The sequence below is a fragment of the Mycteria americana genome, chromosome 1 (genome assembly GCF_035582795.1).
Source record: "Mycteria americana isolate JAX WOST 10 ecotype Jacksonville Zoo and Gardens chromosome 1, USCA_MyAme_1.0, whole genome shotgun sequence".
In the NCBI taxonomy this organism is placed as follows: Eukaryota; Metazoa; Chordata; class Aves; order Ciconiiformes; family Ciconiidae; genus Mycteria; species Mycteria americana.
In genome coordinates, this window is record NC_134365.1 from 81,364,505 (window position 1) to 81,382,613 (window position 18,109).

Here is an 18,109-nt window from a genome sequence, read left to right on the forward strand (position 1 = left end):
ACTCAATGCTCTGACAATGATTATTTACCATTTTCCCATGTTACATGCTGTATTTGGTCATATTCAGTAACTCTGTAGTAATCAGACAAGATGGAATGGAGGCTTGTCAGCTGATTTAATTAAAACCACATTGCTTTTTTTTTATTGCCTCTCACACATCATTAATATTCTGTCTAAGACGCGCCTGCAATCTAAAGATTGGAATCAGTCTCATTGTGCTCTTTCCAAGCTTGAATTCCCAGACACACAAACCTGGGAAAGAGTTTTAAAGGGACAGGTAATAGTTAGAAGCTAATTTGATTACATTGAAATGGACCAGTCATTGGTCCAAATAAATGCTTATTAAGGGACTAGTCTTTCAGGTTGCTTTTAAATGCAGTGCAGGCTTTGCTTCCATGGATATGAGTGGGAATAGAATATATTTAGGATTTCCCAGGAATCAGGTCTTTGCTCTGCAGACTTATGCTCATTCAAATGGTTGGTTATGCAAATATATTAAAAAGACTTGAGTAAATAATGCTGCACCCTTTTTAGCTTGGTTTATTATTTACATGTTTAGCAACAGTGTTGTATCGTTCCTTTTCTGGAGTGCCAGGTAAGATCCATTTCACAGTGACAGTATATCAGCCAGATATGCACTCGATTTACAATCAGATTACAAGGAAAAAAAAAAAATCTAGCATTTAAAATTACATACAGCAGTTTATTTAAACAGCGCTTAGCTTTCATCAACAGTATGTGCATTTTTGTTTTCTTTAAGAAACCCTGCCATTCTCAATCACAGCTGCAGCCCTCCTGCAGTACCCTGTTACTCAGTGACTTGAACCAAGCTTCACAGATATTTCACAGCCAATTACCATACAGGTTTCTTAAGTTAAAACTGAGGCGACTGCAGTCAACAACCACTGCTGAATGAAGGTAAAAGCTTGAGAACATTTTGCATAACAGTCATCAGCGTAGCTGATAGCTATTACAGTGTTCTTGTGCAGTAAGCCTACACAGATCCTATCTCTCTTGCCTGTCTGTTCCAACATGCATCTCATCTCATTTGCAACCCTTTGCTTTAATTAGCTGAAGTCTTTGCTTCAGTCTTTCATATGTCAACCAGCCTGTGTACACTTCCATATTTTTAATCAGTAGCCTGTTGTCTTTACTTTGTCATTCGCACTAGCATATAAATCTGCCCTTCTTATGATCCTCACTGCTTGGTAGAAGTCAAAACATGCTGTTTAATTTTCCTGTTCACTGATTTCCATTTGTTTCATGTTCAAATGCTGGCTCTTTTCCCCCTTTGGGGCATGCTGTGAGCATTAAACTTAGTGATTAAATGCCAAAAAACCAGTCCTTTTCCCCTTTTGCGCCCACGAATGGGTCATCCTCACCCTCGCTCGGATGCTTACCTCGACAGCGTGCCCTGTGCATGTGCAGTGAGCCTAAATGGGGCCAGCTGAATAGGACCGCCGTAGGCTGACAGAGGCTAGCTAACGATGGCTAATAAAACAGGTGCAAGACTCATGTGCTCTCTTAGGGTCATGACTGGCTTCTTGCTGCTTCTTCCCATTTTTTTATTTAATCTACTACAGCAGAATATTTCATTTCACCCACGACACAGCCGAATCCTGAGACACCAAGACTTAAAAATAACCGGACGTAAAAGAATGAGTGGGTGGCATGTGGCTGTCCTCTGGCTTTCAAATTTTCCGGTTCACTGGGGGGGAATCTGAGGTTGTCTGTAGCTGTCTGACAGGTGGGGTGGCTGGCCCTGACATCTGTGCCTGTGGCTGATCCCAGAACTGAGCCTGGAGCGTGTTCAGGATGTCATCTAGCTTCTGGTCCATCTGCATGACCTGTTAAGGAATCAGAAAGCAGACGAGCTGTCAAATGGTTGCACATGCTTCTGGTGAGAGGCACTCACTGGCCAAAAGCTCTGGGAGGATAAAGCCTGGCAGGAAGCGTTGGCATCTGAGAACCACCAGTTCCTCTGAGTTTTGTCTAGCCTGTTGCTCTAGGAAGGTTGAATGATGCTACGAAGTCACAGGGAAGGGTGTAAAGCCACGTGAAGCAGCAGCAGAAGGACAGGACGTTGGTGGCCCGAGCACTTGACCGCTTGAGTCAGCCATTTTGTCTCCCAGCCTTTTCCCAGGGTTGCCAACTTCTCTCGGTGATGATGCATCCTGCAAATATCTGCCTTGAAACTCTCTTTCGCTCTTCAGTTTATCGTGAGTATTTTTTCCCACTACCTCTCCCAGTGCTTCACCACCATTAGTTATAGGACATCATGCTTTCCATTACTGTCTTGGGAAATGAAACAGCTCCCCTCCCTTCACACTGTAAATAGATGCCTCTGTGATACATGTTACAGTCAGAGATCCTACCAGATACGGTGTTTATTCCCATGCATTGTTAGGAGGATAGCCTACTAAAAACCACATAATAATACCAATGACTTCATTAAAAAAAAAGAACAACCGTTCTATAGGAAGCTTGACATGCTAATCCTTCCTCTCATTTCTTTGCTTTCCAGCTGAAATTTCTCAGGCATAGTCCCTAGGCAGAGGGGTCTTTTCCAGTTATTGTTATTTTTGAGCAGGGAAAGGTAAAAATTGCATTTTTAAAGAGGCGCTGCTCTCATACTTTCTACCGCTTTTTGCAATCCTGGCCTTCATCTAGGAGCCCCAAGCAGACGTTATCCCGTTGTGCTGGTAGGGCTTGCCCTCGCTGCAGACGGCACCCCGCTCACCTTAGCATCAGCCGGGGTGACAGGCTGGGGACTGCTGGCTGCTCTAGTTGGCTCTAAAGGCAAAACTGTGGCCAGCATCCTGTAAGCAACTGGGATCGCTTCTAAGGATGCTTGAATACAGTGCAGCTTTGTGTAATAGATGAGCCCAAGAAAAAAATGAGCATTTTGAAGAACATTGGATGGTTCACTTTACAGTTATCTGCTGTGAAACTCTGAGCCTCTGAAAACTGTGATCTGTCCCAGTGGGTCTAATAAACTTTGATAGCAAACCTTTTAAAGTGATAGCAGATCTAAACTGAGCTTTCATTAAAAAGGGAGACAGAATAAGAGAGAGAGAGAGAGAGAAAAGGATTCCGGCCTTTTTCTGTGCAAAGATAACTTTGGAAATAGCCATTGGCAGCCTGGACTGAAAGTTTAGCAAGCTGAGATTGCTTCAAAAACCAAGGCAAAGAAAATCACCTTATCTGCTTTCCCCTCCTCTGCCTTTTTTCACTCCAAGTGTCTGCTCCCCTGGGGGCCCCTCAAACCTCAAGGTACCAGGAGCTTATTCAAGTTATATTATTTTGGCAACCACTATTCTCCCCTATATACAACCTGCTGGGGGAAGGAGGAGTGGAGTATCTCTCCTACCTCATGAAGGGAGAGATGTGCTCATCTCTCTTCCATTTCTACTTTCGTGACTACCGTCTTCTAGTAGAAAAGTCGCCCTCGCTGCCTCTTCGCTGGTGTGGGTGCGGGTCATCTGAGGCAGTACCTTCAAGCAGCAAGGAGGGAGTATTTAGGGTATGGGTTAGACAGTATAGCCCTTCATTACGATTTCAGCCCGAGTGCTTTCAGGTGCATGGCTGGCAGTGCCTGGGCAGTGAGCAGGGTGGGCAGGGCGAGGTGCGTGGGCACGGGAGGATGGGGGCTGCTCACCGCAGCCCCCGCCGGGGTGCGGGGCCGCTGGTGCCAAGCCCGGCTTGGGATGCGTCACTGTCGAACAGCAACTCGAGTGGATACTGACTGCATTTGGCTGAGGGGAAGGGACCCCGGCAGAGGCTGTGTCTGGCAGAGGTGCAGCCGCTACCTGGCCAGCCTGACCCCAGGCCCCCGCGTAGCATCTCTGCCTTTGCCCGTATCTAATGAGCTGCTAGGAGAGAGTGGTCGATGCTGCTGCGGCAGGTCTCTCCCTCTCTGGCGTGGTCACCAAGGGAAGCACTGACAGTGCTCTCGTCTTGGGCACGACAGCTACGTATTCTGCTCAGCATTGAATTGGTTGGAAGTCTGAAAGTCACTAGTGGTTTAAGGGTTAAGCAGCATGGAATTAATTTAGAAACCACAGCCTTTATTTTCTCCTCCATTCTTGAAAAGCCTGTTTGGCTGATGCTGGTAATGACTCAACAGAATCTTTCTTAAGCAGAAATGTTGCGCAGAGCAGAAACTAAAGCAGAACTAATACATTAGAGTAGGGTAAAAAGAGGTGTAGGCAGGGAAATGGGATCAGGCAGATGAAAGATCTTTTAGGGCTTTCTTTTGTAAGGCTTTGTTGATTTTGATCTGCACACTTGATCTTAGATAAGCTATGCCTGCATATTCCATATCATTTAAACTTGCTGTATTTCTCTGTATTTTGCCAACTCAGTGAAAGAATGTGATGGGGAATAATTTTATGCACTTTTCTTTCCAGGAGAGGAGGAGGGTGGAGAATGTAAATATTCATTTATAGGGAGGGAAAAAGAGAAATTCATACATAAGGGAGTAGATTACACTACACTTCTGTCACACCTTCCACAAAAGGATCTGCAAATATTTCCTGAACATTAACAAACGAAGCTGCTCAGTTCTCCTGTGTGAACCATATACATGGGAGGGTTTTAATGGTCATTTTTGAGATCAGAAGCAGGACTCTGCAAAATTAAGTGACCCACAAGAAGATGTGGTCAGTGGCAGATCTCTACTAATCCTTAGCTTTGTATTTTATACACAGGATCAAACCACCACTTTCTGGCTTGATGTTCTAAAATATGCCTTACTTTGAACATGCAACTAGGCTGGTAAAACTTTAGCCAGAAAGACAAATTCTTAAGTACCCTGTCAAATCGGAGCCTGTTAAAAAGGGGTCACATTTGGAGGCTGGTTAAATGTGGTTAAGGAGTGACAAAAGGAGAGCTGTGGACACTTCAAGGCTTGACTGAAGTCAGTAGGATGACTTGCAGGGTTAGAAGACTTTTCACACGGGTGAAGGTTTTTCACAAGAAAGTCCTGGTTTTAGGTTTCTCCAAAACCACCTAGCAGCTAGTACTTTCCTTAAGCCTAAATGGAACGAGTTGCCGGTTTTGAGTAACACACCCAGGCAAGCGCGTGGGCAAAGGGTTAAATTGTGCAACATGTTTTTCGGCTGAGTAAAGTGAGAAGCCATCCAGGGCTGGCCGCAGAGTTTCCAGAGAGATGTGATATGCCCCGCACAGGCTCGGTGGAGACAGGTGAGTTTGGCAGCTGTCCACGGGCAAATGGCAACAAAACTTCTGTTCTCCCGCATCACAAAAGCGCTCCGGAGACAATCTATAAAATTGTTAAAATGCTTTTATATCCTTTCAACTGCCCTGTAGAAAGGAGACTTGCAAAAGCAGTTTAAAATATTACGCTGTTGTTATTGGGGCTATGAGGTGAGCTGAAGGAGTGTTGAAATGTATATTCATTTTAACATCCCCCCGTGAAAAGGGGCTGGACCCCATGGTGACATGCAGGGCTGGTAGACAAAGAAAATGTCTTCCAACCAGCTCCAGGGAGTCACAGCGAGCCCTGAACGGGAACGGGGCCAGTCAGCCTGCGGGACACAGGGTGTCCCTGCCCTTCGCCTTGAGCACCAGGTTGGCTTTCAATACCTATGTGCTATTTGAGGTTGCTTTTGAGCCTCTGTTTGTGAAAGCTGGTGTCTCGACACTTTAGCTAAAGACCCCATTTTACCTCGTTGGGATCCTGCTGCAGAAATGCCTTGTGGAGAAGGGGACCCTAGGAATGGCAGCAGCACGGAGACGGAGGGCTGGGTTGTGCTGGGGATTTGCCACATCCTGGACAGATTCCTAACTCCCCTGAGAGCTTTTTTCCGACATGTTTTGCACACGCACACCATAAACAAAATGCATGTGCGGAAAACTCAGTTGGAGTAGCCACATGCTCTCCCCCAAATCCTCTCACTTTAAGCCAGAAAAATCTCTCCCCCCAGGTTGTGCCTATCTTTTAAATATAATTTCTGGAGGCTGGGAAAGCCGGTATCAATTATGTGCACAACACACTGACTTGAACTATTTCCAGAGGAGTAGCAGAAGGGGAAGATGGTCTGCTGGAGCACTGAAGTAAATCTGTAAACCCACAAACACGCTCATATGTTGCTAAGTAGGTGGAGCTTTGTATCAAAAGCTAAACCCCATAAATCAAATAAAGTTGCTGTCACCTCCTTAAGGCTCTGCTCTCTCCCTGCCTGTAGCAGCCCTACACGAACTGATCAAAATGGCTGAGCTGTACAGCTTTCGCGCAGTTCTCTGCAACATGTCTGGGCTGCTGGTACCAGGCATGCAGCACGAAATGGAGGCGGGAGAGAAGGCCGCCCAAATTTGTGTTACCAATCAAAATGTCATAGTTCTGCTTTTGGTTAAGCTGGATTGACTTGGGCTTCCTGTTTGCCTCACTCAAGTAGGGAAAACTATGAAGCTGTGCCCACAGGACAGCCCAAGGTGTTGTGGCAGGGGTGGAGGACTATAAGAGACACTGCAGTGTTGAGCCCCATCCTCTGCTATCGGAGCTGCTCTACGATGGGTGCTTTGGTTCTGGAAGCCCCACAAGACATCCATTCCTCTCCCCGACATGCAGCCCTCATCCCACAACAAACTGCAAGCCTAAGCTCAGACGACCAAGAGCCACCAAAGCACAGTGGGCCACAGGAGGTGAGCAAGGGCATTCCCAGAGTGTCTGCAAGGTGCTATGTGATATTTTCCAGCTGCCACTGCAAAGTCAACCACATCTGGGGCCAGAGCTGCCATGGCCAGCTGCCCCAGTCAGTGCATGCAAACACAACATCCCAGCCCAGGGTTTCCAAACCACCAGAGTCCTCAGCTCAGCCCACTGAACACCCCTTCTCTAGCAGTGGCCCACTTCAGGGCTCACAGGCTTACCACCACCGAGACATCCCCCCCCCCATTTCCTCTGTTTCCAGCCTTTGCTGCAGGTCCTGGCTCCCAAGGTAGCTAAAATGAAGCTGGATCCACTCGCTGCAGCTCTGGTTTACAAACACTTGATTGGAGGGCTCTAACACCAACTGCTTGGAAAAGAGCTGTCCGGTGGGTAGGATTTATTTTGTATGGAGAGAAGAGTGTATGTGAGCCTTTGTCTGCCATGAGCTACTCTACCTGCATGTACTTATTTCTGAATATTCCCAGCTTGTTATCTGTGATAGGTCACCTAGGGTCTAGTTCATAGGAGAAAATGGTATTAATTTAGTAAAATCAGATGTGATTTAGTTGAACTAGTGCAATCCATTTTATGGATGCTTCCATTTCTGCCTCATGTAACATATTGATTTAGCTTAAGCCCATTATCCAGAAATTCGTGGCATTTTCTCATGTTGACCAGGTCTGTCACACGATTTTTCTTCTCATACCAGATGGAGGACTGATTTGATTAGATCCTGTAAAGCCTATGTTTAGCTTTATATGCACATCTGGTCTTGTAGCTTCTCTCTGCCTACAGTTACACCCAATTATTCAAACATACTAATTGCCTATCATACGGTTTGAAGTCTGAATTGTTTATTTTAGGAATCACTTTATTTTTTAGCGTGTCCCTGAGTGGATTTATCGCTGTCCAGAGACTGCTGATTCTGGGAAGGGAAATCTTTTCTCTACAGCACTGCAAGCAAAACTGCCTCCTTCTCACCTTGCACGTCCCCTGTTAGAGAAATTTCACTGAGGTGAAATGCTGAAGCCACTGAAGCATTTTTTTCTTTTTTTTTAGCACGGCCAGGCAATGTGAATGTTGATGTAGCCTGTTGGTAGCTGTCTGTGAGGAAGCAAATGGACACGCCAGCCATAGAGGCCACAACTAGCTTGGGGAGATTTCTCTTGTGCAAGGTGCAGCTGTGGCGCAGCCTCTCTGAGCCTGGTCCAACAAAGTGCTTATGGATGTGTTAGCTTGAAGCATGTGAGGAGTCTTGCTGAGTTCACCAAATATTTAAGTGCTTTGCTGGCCTGGAGCCAGAATGGTCAACAGTTTGCAAGGCTATACCTTTAGGATAAGCTTGTGGAGTCTCCTAAAGTACTCATACACGCATATGCACAGAAATATATCTACACCACCATTTTTTAAGTCTCTGAGGAATGATAATTGGCATCTACCGTGGCATCCTTCATGAAATGACTTTGGCATTAACATTAGCAGAGAACTGGCAGCTTGGCTCTCCTCTTAAAACAACAACAACAACAACAAGAGGGCTTTGATGAACAGGCTCCCATTAACTGACTGTTTTTGGGATGAGTTGTAACAGATTTGGAATTGGCCTGATTCCCAAAACGATGCTGGATCCCAAAGCAAGGTTGCCAGGTGGCACGTACGCAGGGAAACATCTCACTGTGGTATGTCAGTGTCTCGTAGCCAACTGCCAGCGCTCCCTGCCCCCACGCTGAGCTGCGCAGCTCCTCCTCGCTTCGTTCTGCTGAGGGTGCAAATAGTGCAGAAAGACCAGCTTCAGTCAATGGGAGCTTTCGCCACTAACCTCAGAGGTCAGGTGAGCAGCTACATGAGTAGCCTCCATGGCAGCCTGTTGTTCTGGCAGGCCCAATTCTCCATGAACACCAAAAAATATATAAACCACCAGGCTGTCTTGTTTGACTTATTCCGTGTACTCCTTAGCAGATAGCAATTGTTTATTTTCATTCCATGAAACTTATCTAGATAAGTCCACAATTTTCCAGGCCTCCCTTCCTTTATCCCAAACATCTCCACCCATTCTTAGGTCAGGTGTTATAACCTTTAGCGGCCTAGAATATAGTAATCTTTATTTTAAGTATAGCTTCATTTGTTTTGGTTTCCATCTACCTTTCCTGTTTAAAGGAAAACACAAAGGTCTATCCCTCTGCACTTTGTTCCTGGGTATTTCCTGTCAGTACCCTTTTGGTGAGCATTATATTTTTATATTTCCTATGCCACAGTCGCACTGATGAACCTCTGCAGTAAGACCCGTGTTTGTGGTTGCTGCTTCTGGTGTCAGATGCCATTTGCTTAATCGCTAAGCAACTCTCAAGAGTTCAGCCCTGGGTTTCTAAAGCAGGCCTGGTCAGCACGCCGATTACGTTAGCCGTGTTACTGCTTCACGGAAGGTGTGATTTTTTTTTTTAAATGAATCCTGGCTTCCTAAGTAAATGAGGTTTAGCTGATGATGTACCTGTGTATATGTTGCCACAGCAGCTTTGGAGTAGGCTGGCCAGCTTCAGACACATTTGCCAGAGAGACAGAGTCCTTACAGATAAAAAGTTTGGACAGATTTCTGAAAGCCTGGCACTTGTGCAGAAGACAGACATCCAAATTAGTGCCTCATTGAAGGAAGGGCAGAAGAGGAAGGTGAACTGTATTATTAGACCCCGGAGAATCCACACAGGATGCCCTGACCACAGGAAAAGCTTTATTCAGCTCTTGCCCCTTATTAGCCTCGGATAATCAACCACAAAATACAGAGCCACAGGAAACCAGGCAGCATAATTTCTACTGCTCCTAGAAGTACTTGTTTCTAGCTGAAGAAATTCAAATGGTGCCACTCTTTGAGTGGACACAACCATAACTTTCCACAGGCACCATTATGCAGCAGCACTTGGCTGCTGGGTGTGCTGTAACTACTGGGGGAGTTTGTCTCATTTTAGCTATATGCACATGCACCTGTGTGTCTGTTTGCAGCCAGTGCTTTGAAATGTTTGGTTTTTTCCCCTGATTTTCCCCCGGTAGGTAAATCAGACTTTGCAGGACTCTCTTTCTCTTGATTTACACACATAAATGGTTATTGTTGTTGTAGGACGTTTCATTCTTCACCCTCCTCCAGATCCTGCTCAGATCCTCCCTGTAATCTCGCCATCTCTCCTTGCGACATCGCTCTTCAGCCACACCCTGGATGACGCACTGCCATTTCTCAGCTCATTATATTGTGTGGCTACAAGTCCTGCTGCAAAACCAGCGTGGAAAGAAACAACACAGAAAAATAACAAAGCTAGTCCAGCCTCAAAGGTGGATAGGCAGCTACTGTGAGTCACACCTTAATTTCACAATAAAGCAACCTTGGAACTTATGCTGCAAGATGCTGATTAATTTAATTTTTAAATCTCTAAACAATACTGGACAGAGAGAAACAAGAAAAAGAAAATGCAGCACTGAGTATTTAAATGGTGCCAAAGGAGCACTGAGAAAGAAGTGACCTTAGCCTTTCACTAGACGGATGCGATAAGCTCAGCATTTTAGATGGGTGTGATGAACTCAGTATTTGCGCTTCACCTAAACTTTTGAAGAGATGGTATCAAGTCTTCTACGCTCTGATTGTTTTGCCTTTTCCTTTTTTGATCTCTATTAAATCTTCTCCATGAGAACAAAATCTAAACCCACCAGCCTCATGGCTAGATAGGCTCGACCAGTTCCTGTAATGGGGAAAACACTTTGGGCTGTGCTGCAGCTGGTTTGTTTCTTTCAGCTTAGTTGCAAGGATTACTTACTGATACTGAAATCAGCGGGAACATTCACTTAATTCAGGTCTACTGACCTGACATCTAGCTAAGCTAGCATCTAGCTAGCACAGCTGATGGACTGCATATGACAAGGTAACATTTATATGCCTTATCACAAGTATTGATACACAACTGCCCTCCATCGACACTCACACCCACAAAAAGCTTTTTTCAAATTATCAGTCCATCTTTTCTTATAGGTTGGCAAGAAAGGCAAAGAGAGAGGGAGAGAGGGAGTGTTATTATTGGGAGGAGTACAGGCATTATGGTGATGGTGATCTAGATAGTAAGACATGTAGGTACTAGAAAAGTTCCAGGCAGTTCTTGTAGGGCTAGACCAGGACTTCATAAACCCAAGCTCCAGTCTACTCCCCAGCACAGCCTTCTTGCCTTGAGGACAAGTCACTTTCTGGATGAGCCTCATCAATATTTGTTAACCACATGAATCAAACAATCTGCCATTTCTTATCTTTCTGACATGAAATTGCATAAAATTGGGTAGGTTTGAGTCTTGGTACAAAACAGAAGGCACAGACCTACAAAAGATAAGAGTAATCTAAAATGTTGACCCAAATGTTGGCTGTAGGAAGGAAATGAGTTGTAATGGAAAAAAGAAGATGAGTCCCTGTCGGAAGAGGACAGGAGGAGAGAAGATGGTGGTGTTCCTTTGTCTTTCCTGCTGTTGGCTCTGTGAGGATTGAAATGGACACAGCAGAGCAAGGCTGGAAGTGTGGCACAGTGGTCGTGCCAGGAAAAAAAATTTAATCGGGAAGCAAAAGGATGATTGTCTAGGGATCAGAGGGTGTCACTGGGAGGCCACCGTCTGGGCTTCTATTTTCAGCTCTGTGAAAGAATCGTCATACCATTTTAGCCCAACCCTGTAGCAAAACTAAGGGCTGGTCTGTGCGCAGATTTGTGCTGATGTCAGGAAATCAAGCCTGACATGGTGTACCATGCCTTTCGTTGTTCCAGGGGAACCTGTGCCTGGACACTCATTTTGATGTGCCCTATTTCAGTGAAAGTGATGAAGTAAGCTTGATGGGAGCTAACTCATAAGGCTCTTGGAAAGTGAAAACTGTACCTTTGTACTACACACTGTTGAAAAAGGTGAATGAAAACTTCTGCCCTTATTTCTTCTCTACGCTGCATGGGGCAAGTCTCTAGGGTCACCTTTATGTAACAAGTTCACTGAAACTCGCACGCCCTTTGAAGTATGCCGCAAGCCTTGCTTAATGCATGCAACGCAATTTGAGGAAGAAGCTACAGAAGCGCAACGTGGTGTTATGTATTTAAATCACGAGGATTACAAAACACCATTGTTCACTCATTAAAACACAGAAACCCAAAGCAAGTAAAATATTATCAGACAGTGCTGATTGAGGGTGTAGCAGTTCTTGATTCTTACTGATTCAAACATGCTTTGCTGAACCCTTTGGTTTTAGCCTGTCTGGCTTATCTGTCATTTGATGTATTTTACTAGCTTGCTTGTGTATACCAGGCCCGATTAACAGCACTGCCACACACATATTTTTAATGAATTCTTGAAAAAGTCACTGCGAGTGGGTGGACTCAGGACTGTCTGGTCCAGTTTCGCAGCCGCAGTGACCTGATGTTGAGGGTGTCTGTCTGTCTGTTCAGTCATACCAAGCCACAGCATTCGGTCCCAGATCAGCAAAAGCCACAGGCATAAACTGTGCAGGAAAAGCAACTACACAGCAAGAAACAGTTCGTGACTTGAGCTGAGATTGCTCAGCACCTGGAAGGGTCTGAGCAATACGTGGGCTGTGATAGCATAAATCAGTGCATAAACTGGCTATAGCTGCAGTAACTGTGGATGCAGAACATCAGAAGAGATTGCAGGGAGAATGAATTTGACTGGATTTGTCTTTTTTCTCCTTCCCAAGCTAGAGAATTAATTGTATAATACGGTCTGTACCTAAAGAGATGTCCATGGGCATTTAAAACACTGACTGGGAATAGGAGACTGAGTAAAGCAGATTTTCCAAGTCCAGAATCCCAATGGTGGACATTTTCCATTTCTTTTGTGCTTGAAAAATAACAGAGACATTTGAAAAATCAGCATGACTACATCCCCAGGGGAGACTCAAATAAAGCATTAATTAAAGTAAAGAAAGGGAGGTGTCTTATTTGAACTCTGCTGAGCTAGATGGATTACCTATGAAAGCTGGCATTGACAGGACAGCTGTATGAAGAAGCCTGTGGCAGAAGTACCGGTGTCTTATACAAACAACAGGAGACAGGGCAGGAGACGCAAAGCCATAATTGCCAGATAGATTTCTTCCTCATGAGGCATATGCTAAGTCAGCAGAAACCTGCTTCAGTTTTCTGTTGCAAGGCACTGCACTGTTAATTAAGGAAAAAGAAGTCGGTTATACGTACTATCACTCTTACAGCTCTTTAGCCTTAGACTGCAGGGAATACTGCTGGGGAGAAGAGTATCATAGATCTTGCTTGGAGAAACAATCATTTTTCTCCTGCATGTCTCTTCTTTTTCATATATCATTGCAGAAAAAAAAGCACAGCAATAAAAGGGACATGTATTAACATGAACATTGAGGTGTAGGAATATGAGAATGGCCTGGTGAGATTTCACTGTCCCAGCATTTAGTAAAATAATTGAACCTGGTGCTGCAGTTTAATTAAGATTCTGGGTTACTGGCTTTTTGGAGGTTCTAGAGGTAGAACTAGGAAGCCATGGAGGTCTTTATGAGACTTTCTGCCATGGGGGAAAACAGATCTTTTTCAGGTCAATAAGCTAAAATTCGTTAATAAAATTGGTACCTGTTGGGACTACCGAGAACCCCACAGATTTAATTGCTTAGCTTCACATCTATTTGCTCTTATATTACCTTTACTCACCATGAACTATGACTTTGATCTGCTAACTCAATATAATCTATAATAAATCTAAGCCGTATTTAAAAATGCCTGGGTTATTTGTTGTTCTGCAGTGTTTCTCATCCCTTCAGAGCAAGCTTGTTTAACTCCATATGGAACTAGTTATCAATGAGAAGGAAAATAAGATATCTATCTTTTTGCTAATTAATACTTTAGAAAGCTTTCACTTTCAAGTTTTAATGAATATTAAAAATCCCAGCTGTGACTGGGTGCTTGTCTTTCTGCATCAGTATAGTGTAAACCAAAAATGACCATCGCCGTGAATCCGTGACATTGAGGCTCTGGTTTTGGCTGCCTGACCACTGTGCTTGGCTTCCTTCACTGCATGCCCAGCCCTGAAACCAGGATGAAAGAGCGTGCTTAAGCCCTGCTGCTGCTGAAAGGCATGGCCCTGCCCTCCCCAGCTGCTCCCTCCTGCCCTCCCTGTGCTATACAGGCCCACGGTCCAGCCTTGGCTGGACTCGGGAGCAAGCCCAGGAGAGCTGTGCAGCACAGCAAGCACCACCCATGTAGGAGAGCTGCCTACGTCCCAGGGCCATGGATGCCTCCTCCTCTGTGCTTAAATGACTCTTTTACTGCTTGCAGGTTACACAGGAACAGAGGGAAAAGCAAAAGCCCTAAGTGAACGGCGGTCGTATGCTGTGCTCCAGCTGAGGCACTGTGCACCCCATCAAAAAAGCTGGGGTTCTTCACCCTGCTTTCCCTTACCTCTGGTATAGTCAGCCGAAATGTCCGTGGTAAGGCACACAACTGCTTTTTTCTAGGAATGCGAGCTAAGGTTTTAATTACTGTTAATAAGGAAGTGGACTTTCTAGCCTGCAAAAAGATTCAAAATAAAAAAAATCCTCCAGACCCCCAGACCATGCCAAACGTGGGTAAAAGCAAATAATTTCTTTGCTATGAAATCTAAATTTTTCCCTTTATTATTTGCTAATAATTTGCAGAAGACAAAATCACTGTGAAATACATGCCCCCACAACTTTTCATTTTTAAAGACACTGAAATACCTCCATTCAAATCTTCACTTGTTCCTCCTTATCGTTCCTAAAAAGTTCACCAAAATAAGTATGATTTTCTGTAGTACAGCAGATCCTGCAAATTTTGTCACGCAAGAAGATGTAAAATCTCCTGCCAGCTCTAGTTCAAACCCTTGTGACTTAGCGTACGCCAAAAGCGCACATGGCCTTGCACAGACGGACACAGCACGGGAGCCCCAGGAGCCAGCCTTGCTTGCACGGCCTAGGGAGAAGTCTGGTAGACCTGCAAGCCCGGAGCCAGGAGGTCTCTGCTCCCCTGAGATGCTGGATGCTCTGCCAACGGTGCCATAGCTGGCACCGTGCCGAGCCCTATAACGGGCAGCTTCATTTTGGTACTCCCCTCCTCTCCTGGTCATGGGGGGAGAGGTCCGCACCTCCTCTCTCCTGGCCAAAGCAGCTGACGTGCGTTGCCCTACCTGCCTGTGGCTCTTTATCACAGGCAGGGAGTGGAAGTGGCTTGATTCAAAATAATTTCGTATGATGCATTTATGGGCAGCCAGCTATTTAAAAAGCTCTGCTACACCCTGCTAGCCCCAGGTGGAGCCCCATGTACATCCCCTGGGTGCAGGGCTTCCCCCAGCCTGGGGAGGCTGTTACTCTCCCTGCGTCTCTGATTTCAGCCCTGGTGCATGGCGTGGCCCCACTTACCTCCCTTGGGCCGTTCGGCCGCATAAGCATCATCACTGTTCTGGGGCTGGTGCCCTTCACCTCTATCCCCAGCCCTTAGAAGAGAGGCGGAGGGGAGCAGGAACCATGCCTGCAAGGGGGTACCAGCGAAGGCTTACGCACCCGTGCCAGCCAAAACACCGTGCCTCCCCCCAGCCTCCTGCTCATCGTTTCCCTCCCCATGGCCTCCCCTGGGGACTGGGGCGAGCAAGGCGAGGGATTACTCAGCTGCAGGCAGTTGTGGTGCTATACCCCGGGGCAGAGCAAACGCCTCGATACGGGATTTCGGACGTGGTTCTGTTTACCCGCAGCAGTTGGGCACCGCCGGTGAATGCGGCGATCTGAAATATGATTTTAAAGCCAGCCGTGGCACTCATAAATGGATCTGCTCGGGCAGCCAGGGAAGATTAAATCCTCTTGTTAGCCACAGGGCAGCGTGGTGTGGCAATTAGTATGTTAAGCAGAGCTGAGAGAGACTTTTGTAATGAAACCGAAAACTTGGCTGGCCCCCAAAATCTGCAAAGGTTCAAGAACCTTTCAGTAAACCTGGGTTGAGCCTTGGCAGATTTATAATTTCAAGGAGGAACCGTTAAAAACACCCTGGTTTGTGCATGATTTTGAGCCCAGACCCGGCCACACTTGGCACTTTGGGAGTTTTGCTTTGGGTTTTTTGCATACAAATCCAAAACACAATGTAGACTCAGCAGGGAGGAACCGATGCAAACCAAAACTGCTGAGTTTTGCACAGCTCTAATTATAATCTCTTCACAGTCCTGGTTTTATTTATTATTGTTTGTACTGTGGTAGCAGCGCAGGGCTCCAACCAGCTTCGGGGCCGCGCTGTGGTAGGTGTTGTAAAGGCAGAAGAAGGAGGCAGGATCCCCAGCCTGAAGAGTTTATAATCTAAATAAACAAAATAGATAAAGAACGAGAGAAAGACATAAAGCACGTAAGCAAAGTGATTAGGGGGTGTTGGCAAGACAACCGCTTTTTCTTCGTGTCTCTCTCACCCACACATAAAATCGTGTCTATTTACCCCATAAACTCTTGTGGGTCAGGGCCGCGTTTTCCAAAATGCGGAGGGAGACGGGATGCGAGAAATGAGTGGAGACACCGAGGTGCTGGGGGGCGGCAGCAGGAGCGGCAGCCCCCAGGGTGGCACTGCCGGATTTCGGCAGTGAGGGCGGCAGTGGGAGGCAGGTGATGGGGAGACTGGCGGGGGGGGGACGGAGGAGACAGACAGCACTCCCTAGCATGGGTCAGGTCAGAAAACCCATCGCGTGCATCACGACGACCTGGGACAAGTCACTGGACCGCTCCGTGCTGCAGTTTCCTCTAGAGTTGAGCAAGGCTAAAAATATTTCCCTATATGGTATAATTCTTCCTTGATGTAAACTGCTTTGAGATACTCAGGTGAAAGGTGCTAGAGGAATGCAAAGATTTATTTTTCATAAACCTCCTCACATATTCTTTTCACTGCCAAGTCAAGGCCTGAAGCCAGGAATTTTAGAGATGCATATATCTCACCATATATATATATATATATGAATATAAAAATACATTTATGAAAGAGGTCAAGGTATATTTTTTAGAAATGAAGCCTTAAGTTAGATTTCCTAAATCTATATATAGGAACTTAAATGAACGGCCAGATTTAAAATCAGGACAGTTACTTCTTTAAAACTGGGTTCAGGAGTCTAGCTATAAGTTCTTACGTGAAAATGTTTAGCCACAAGCTAGCTGGAAATTTCGTATCTTAGAAGAAGTTTGTAATGTCGGGGGGTTTTTTTGTTCTAGGATTTAGGTGAAGGTTTGGGCCAATTATTTTATCCCAATTATTCACCATTCTGCAACTATTAATTAAAACAAACAGCTCTCTGAAGCTACTTCTCACAACGGGGAAGATTTATATCTTGAAACTGAAGCCCGTTTTCTCACTGCGTCTATTTTCTACACTGTGTAAACATCCAAGTTCGCTATTGCAGCAATCACCAGCGCGAGCTCTCAGAGCTCCTTGCCAGGCTTGTGATATTTATTGTTTGTTAAGCCCCAGCTCCCGGAGTAAAGTGATTAGATGAGAACCTTGTCTTGCAGTTAAAAAATGATGTAACTTTGCGCTGGACCACAGGGCTGGTGAGAGAAATGGGAAAACATGAGCAGAATGTATAGCCAAGGGTCCAAATGTCAGAAAGACGGGCAAAAAAGAAAACCCCACATGTATTATTATTTTTAAAGCCTAAGGACTCTTAAGCCAACCTCCCCCTTATAATTTGGAAGGCGGGGGGGGCCTGACTCATGGCTTCTGACTGCCAAAGCATGGCCATGGTGGGGGTTACTCATCGCCTTATAGCTGCCTGGAGGTTTCTCACCGAGGGGCTGCTCACCCCTCTGCTGAGCTGCACGTGTTTGTTATCACCAGGTGTTGGGCTCCTGCCACTTTTTTCCTTTTAAAACAACCTTACTGAAGCATTCGTTTATGAAAATATCCTGTGCAAGGAATTACACGGACTTGGCAAATAGAGACAATAGGTCAATTTCTGGCCCTCCCAAATCTGACAGGATCCCTTTAGCTTTCAAAAACAGAAGAAAAACAGAACTATTAAAAAGTTTCAGCTGCCAAATAGTCAGTAAGTCTATAACAATGTAAAGCAAATGTAAACATTATAGGATGAAATGCATTTTTTTAAAAAGCCCTCTTTTCTCAGCAGTTAGATGGACTCTGTATACAATGGGAAGATTCATTCTTGAAGGTAGCTCCAGCATATGAAGCAAACCCCTACATATCACAGTCTAAAATATCTATTTTATATGAAACAGCAACTGAGGCATCGCCTTTACCTTGGGAAAAGCTCATTCAGCCTCCTGATTTATGAAGGCTGTACTTCTCACTGTTCTGCTCCCCGCCTCGCCGTGCCCACAAACCCTCTGGGGAGAGGAGAAAAATATGTCTGCAGTGAAGGAACCTAGCTATTACCAGTGTAACTAAAGGACATTAATAACGGAAAACC

At 45.4% G+C, this 18,109-nt stretch overlaps 1 protein-coding gene across 1 annotated transcript in view; it reads right to left on the bottom strand.

Moving 5' to 3' along the window:
* Positions 1–384: 384 nt before the first annotated feature.
* Positions 385–18,109, bottom strand: part of LOC142412572 (potassium voltage-gated channel subfamily KQT member 1-like) — a 525,781-nt gene continuing 508,056 nt past the window's right edge. Inside the window, exon 16 of the mRNA XM_075508061.1 lies at positions 385–1,847. Coding sequence (XP_075364176.1) covers positions 1,692–1,847 — 156 coding nt within the window. The 3' untranslated portion in view covers positions 385–1,691. The remainder of the gene's footprint in view (positions 1,848–18,109) is intronic.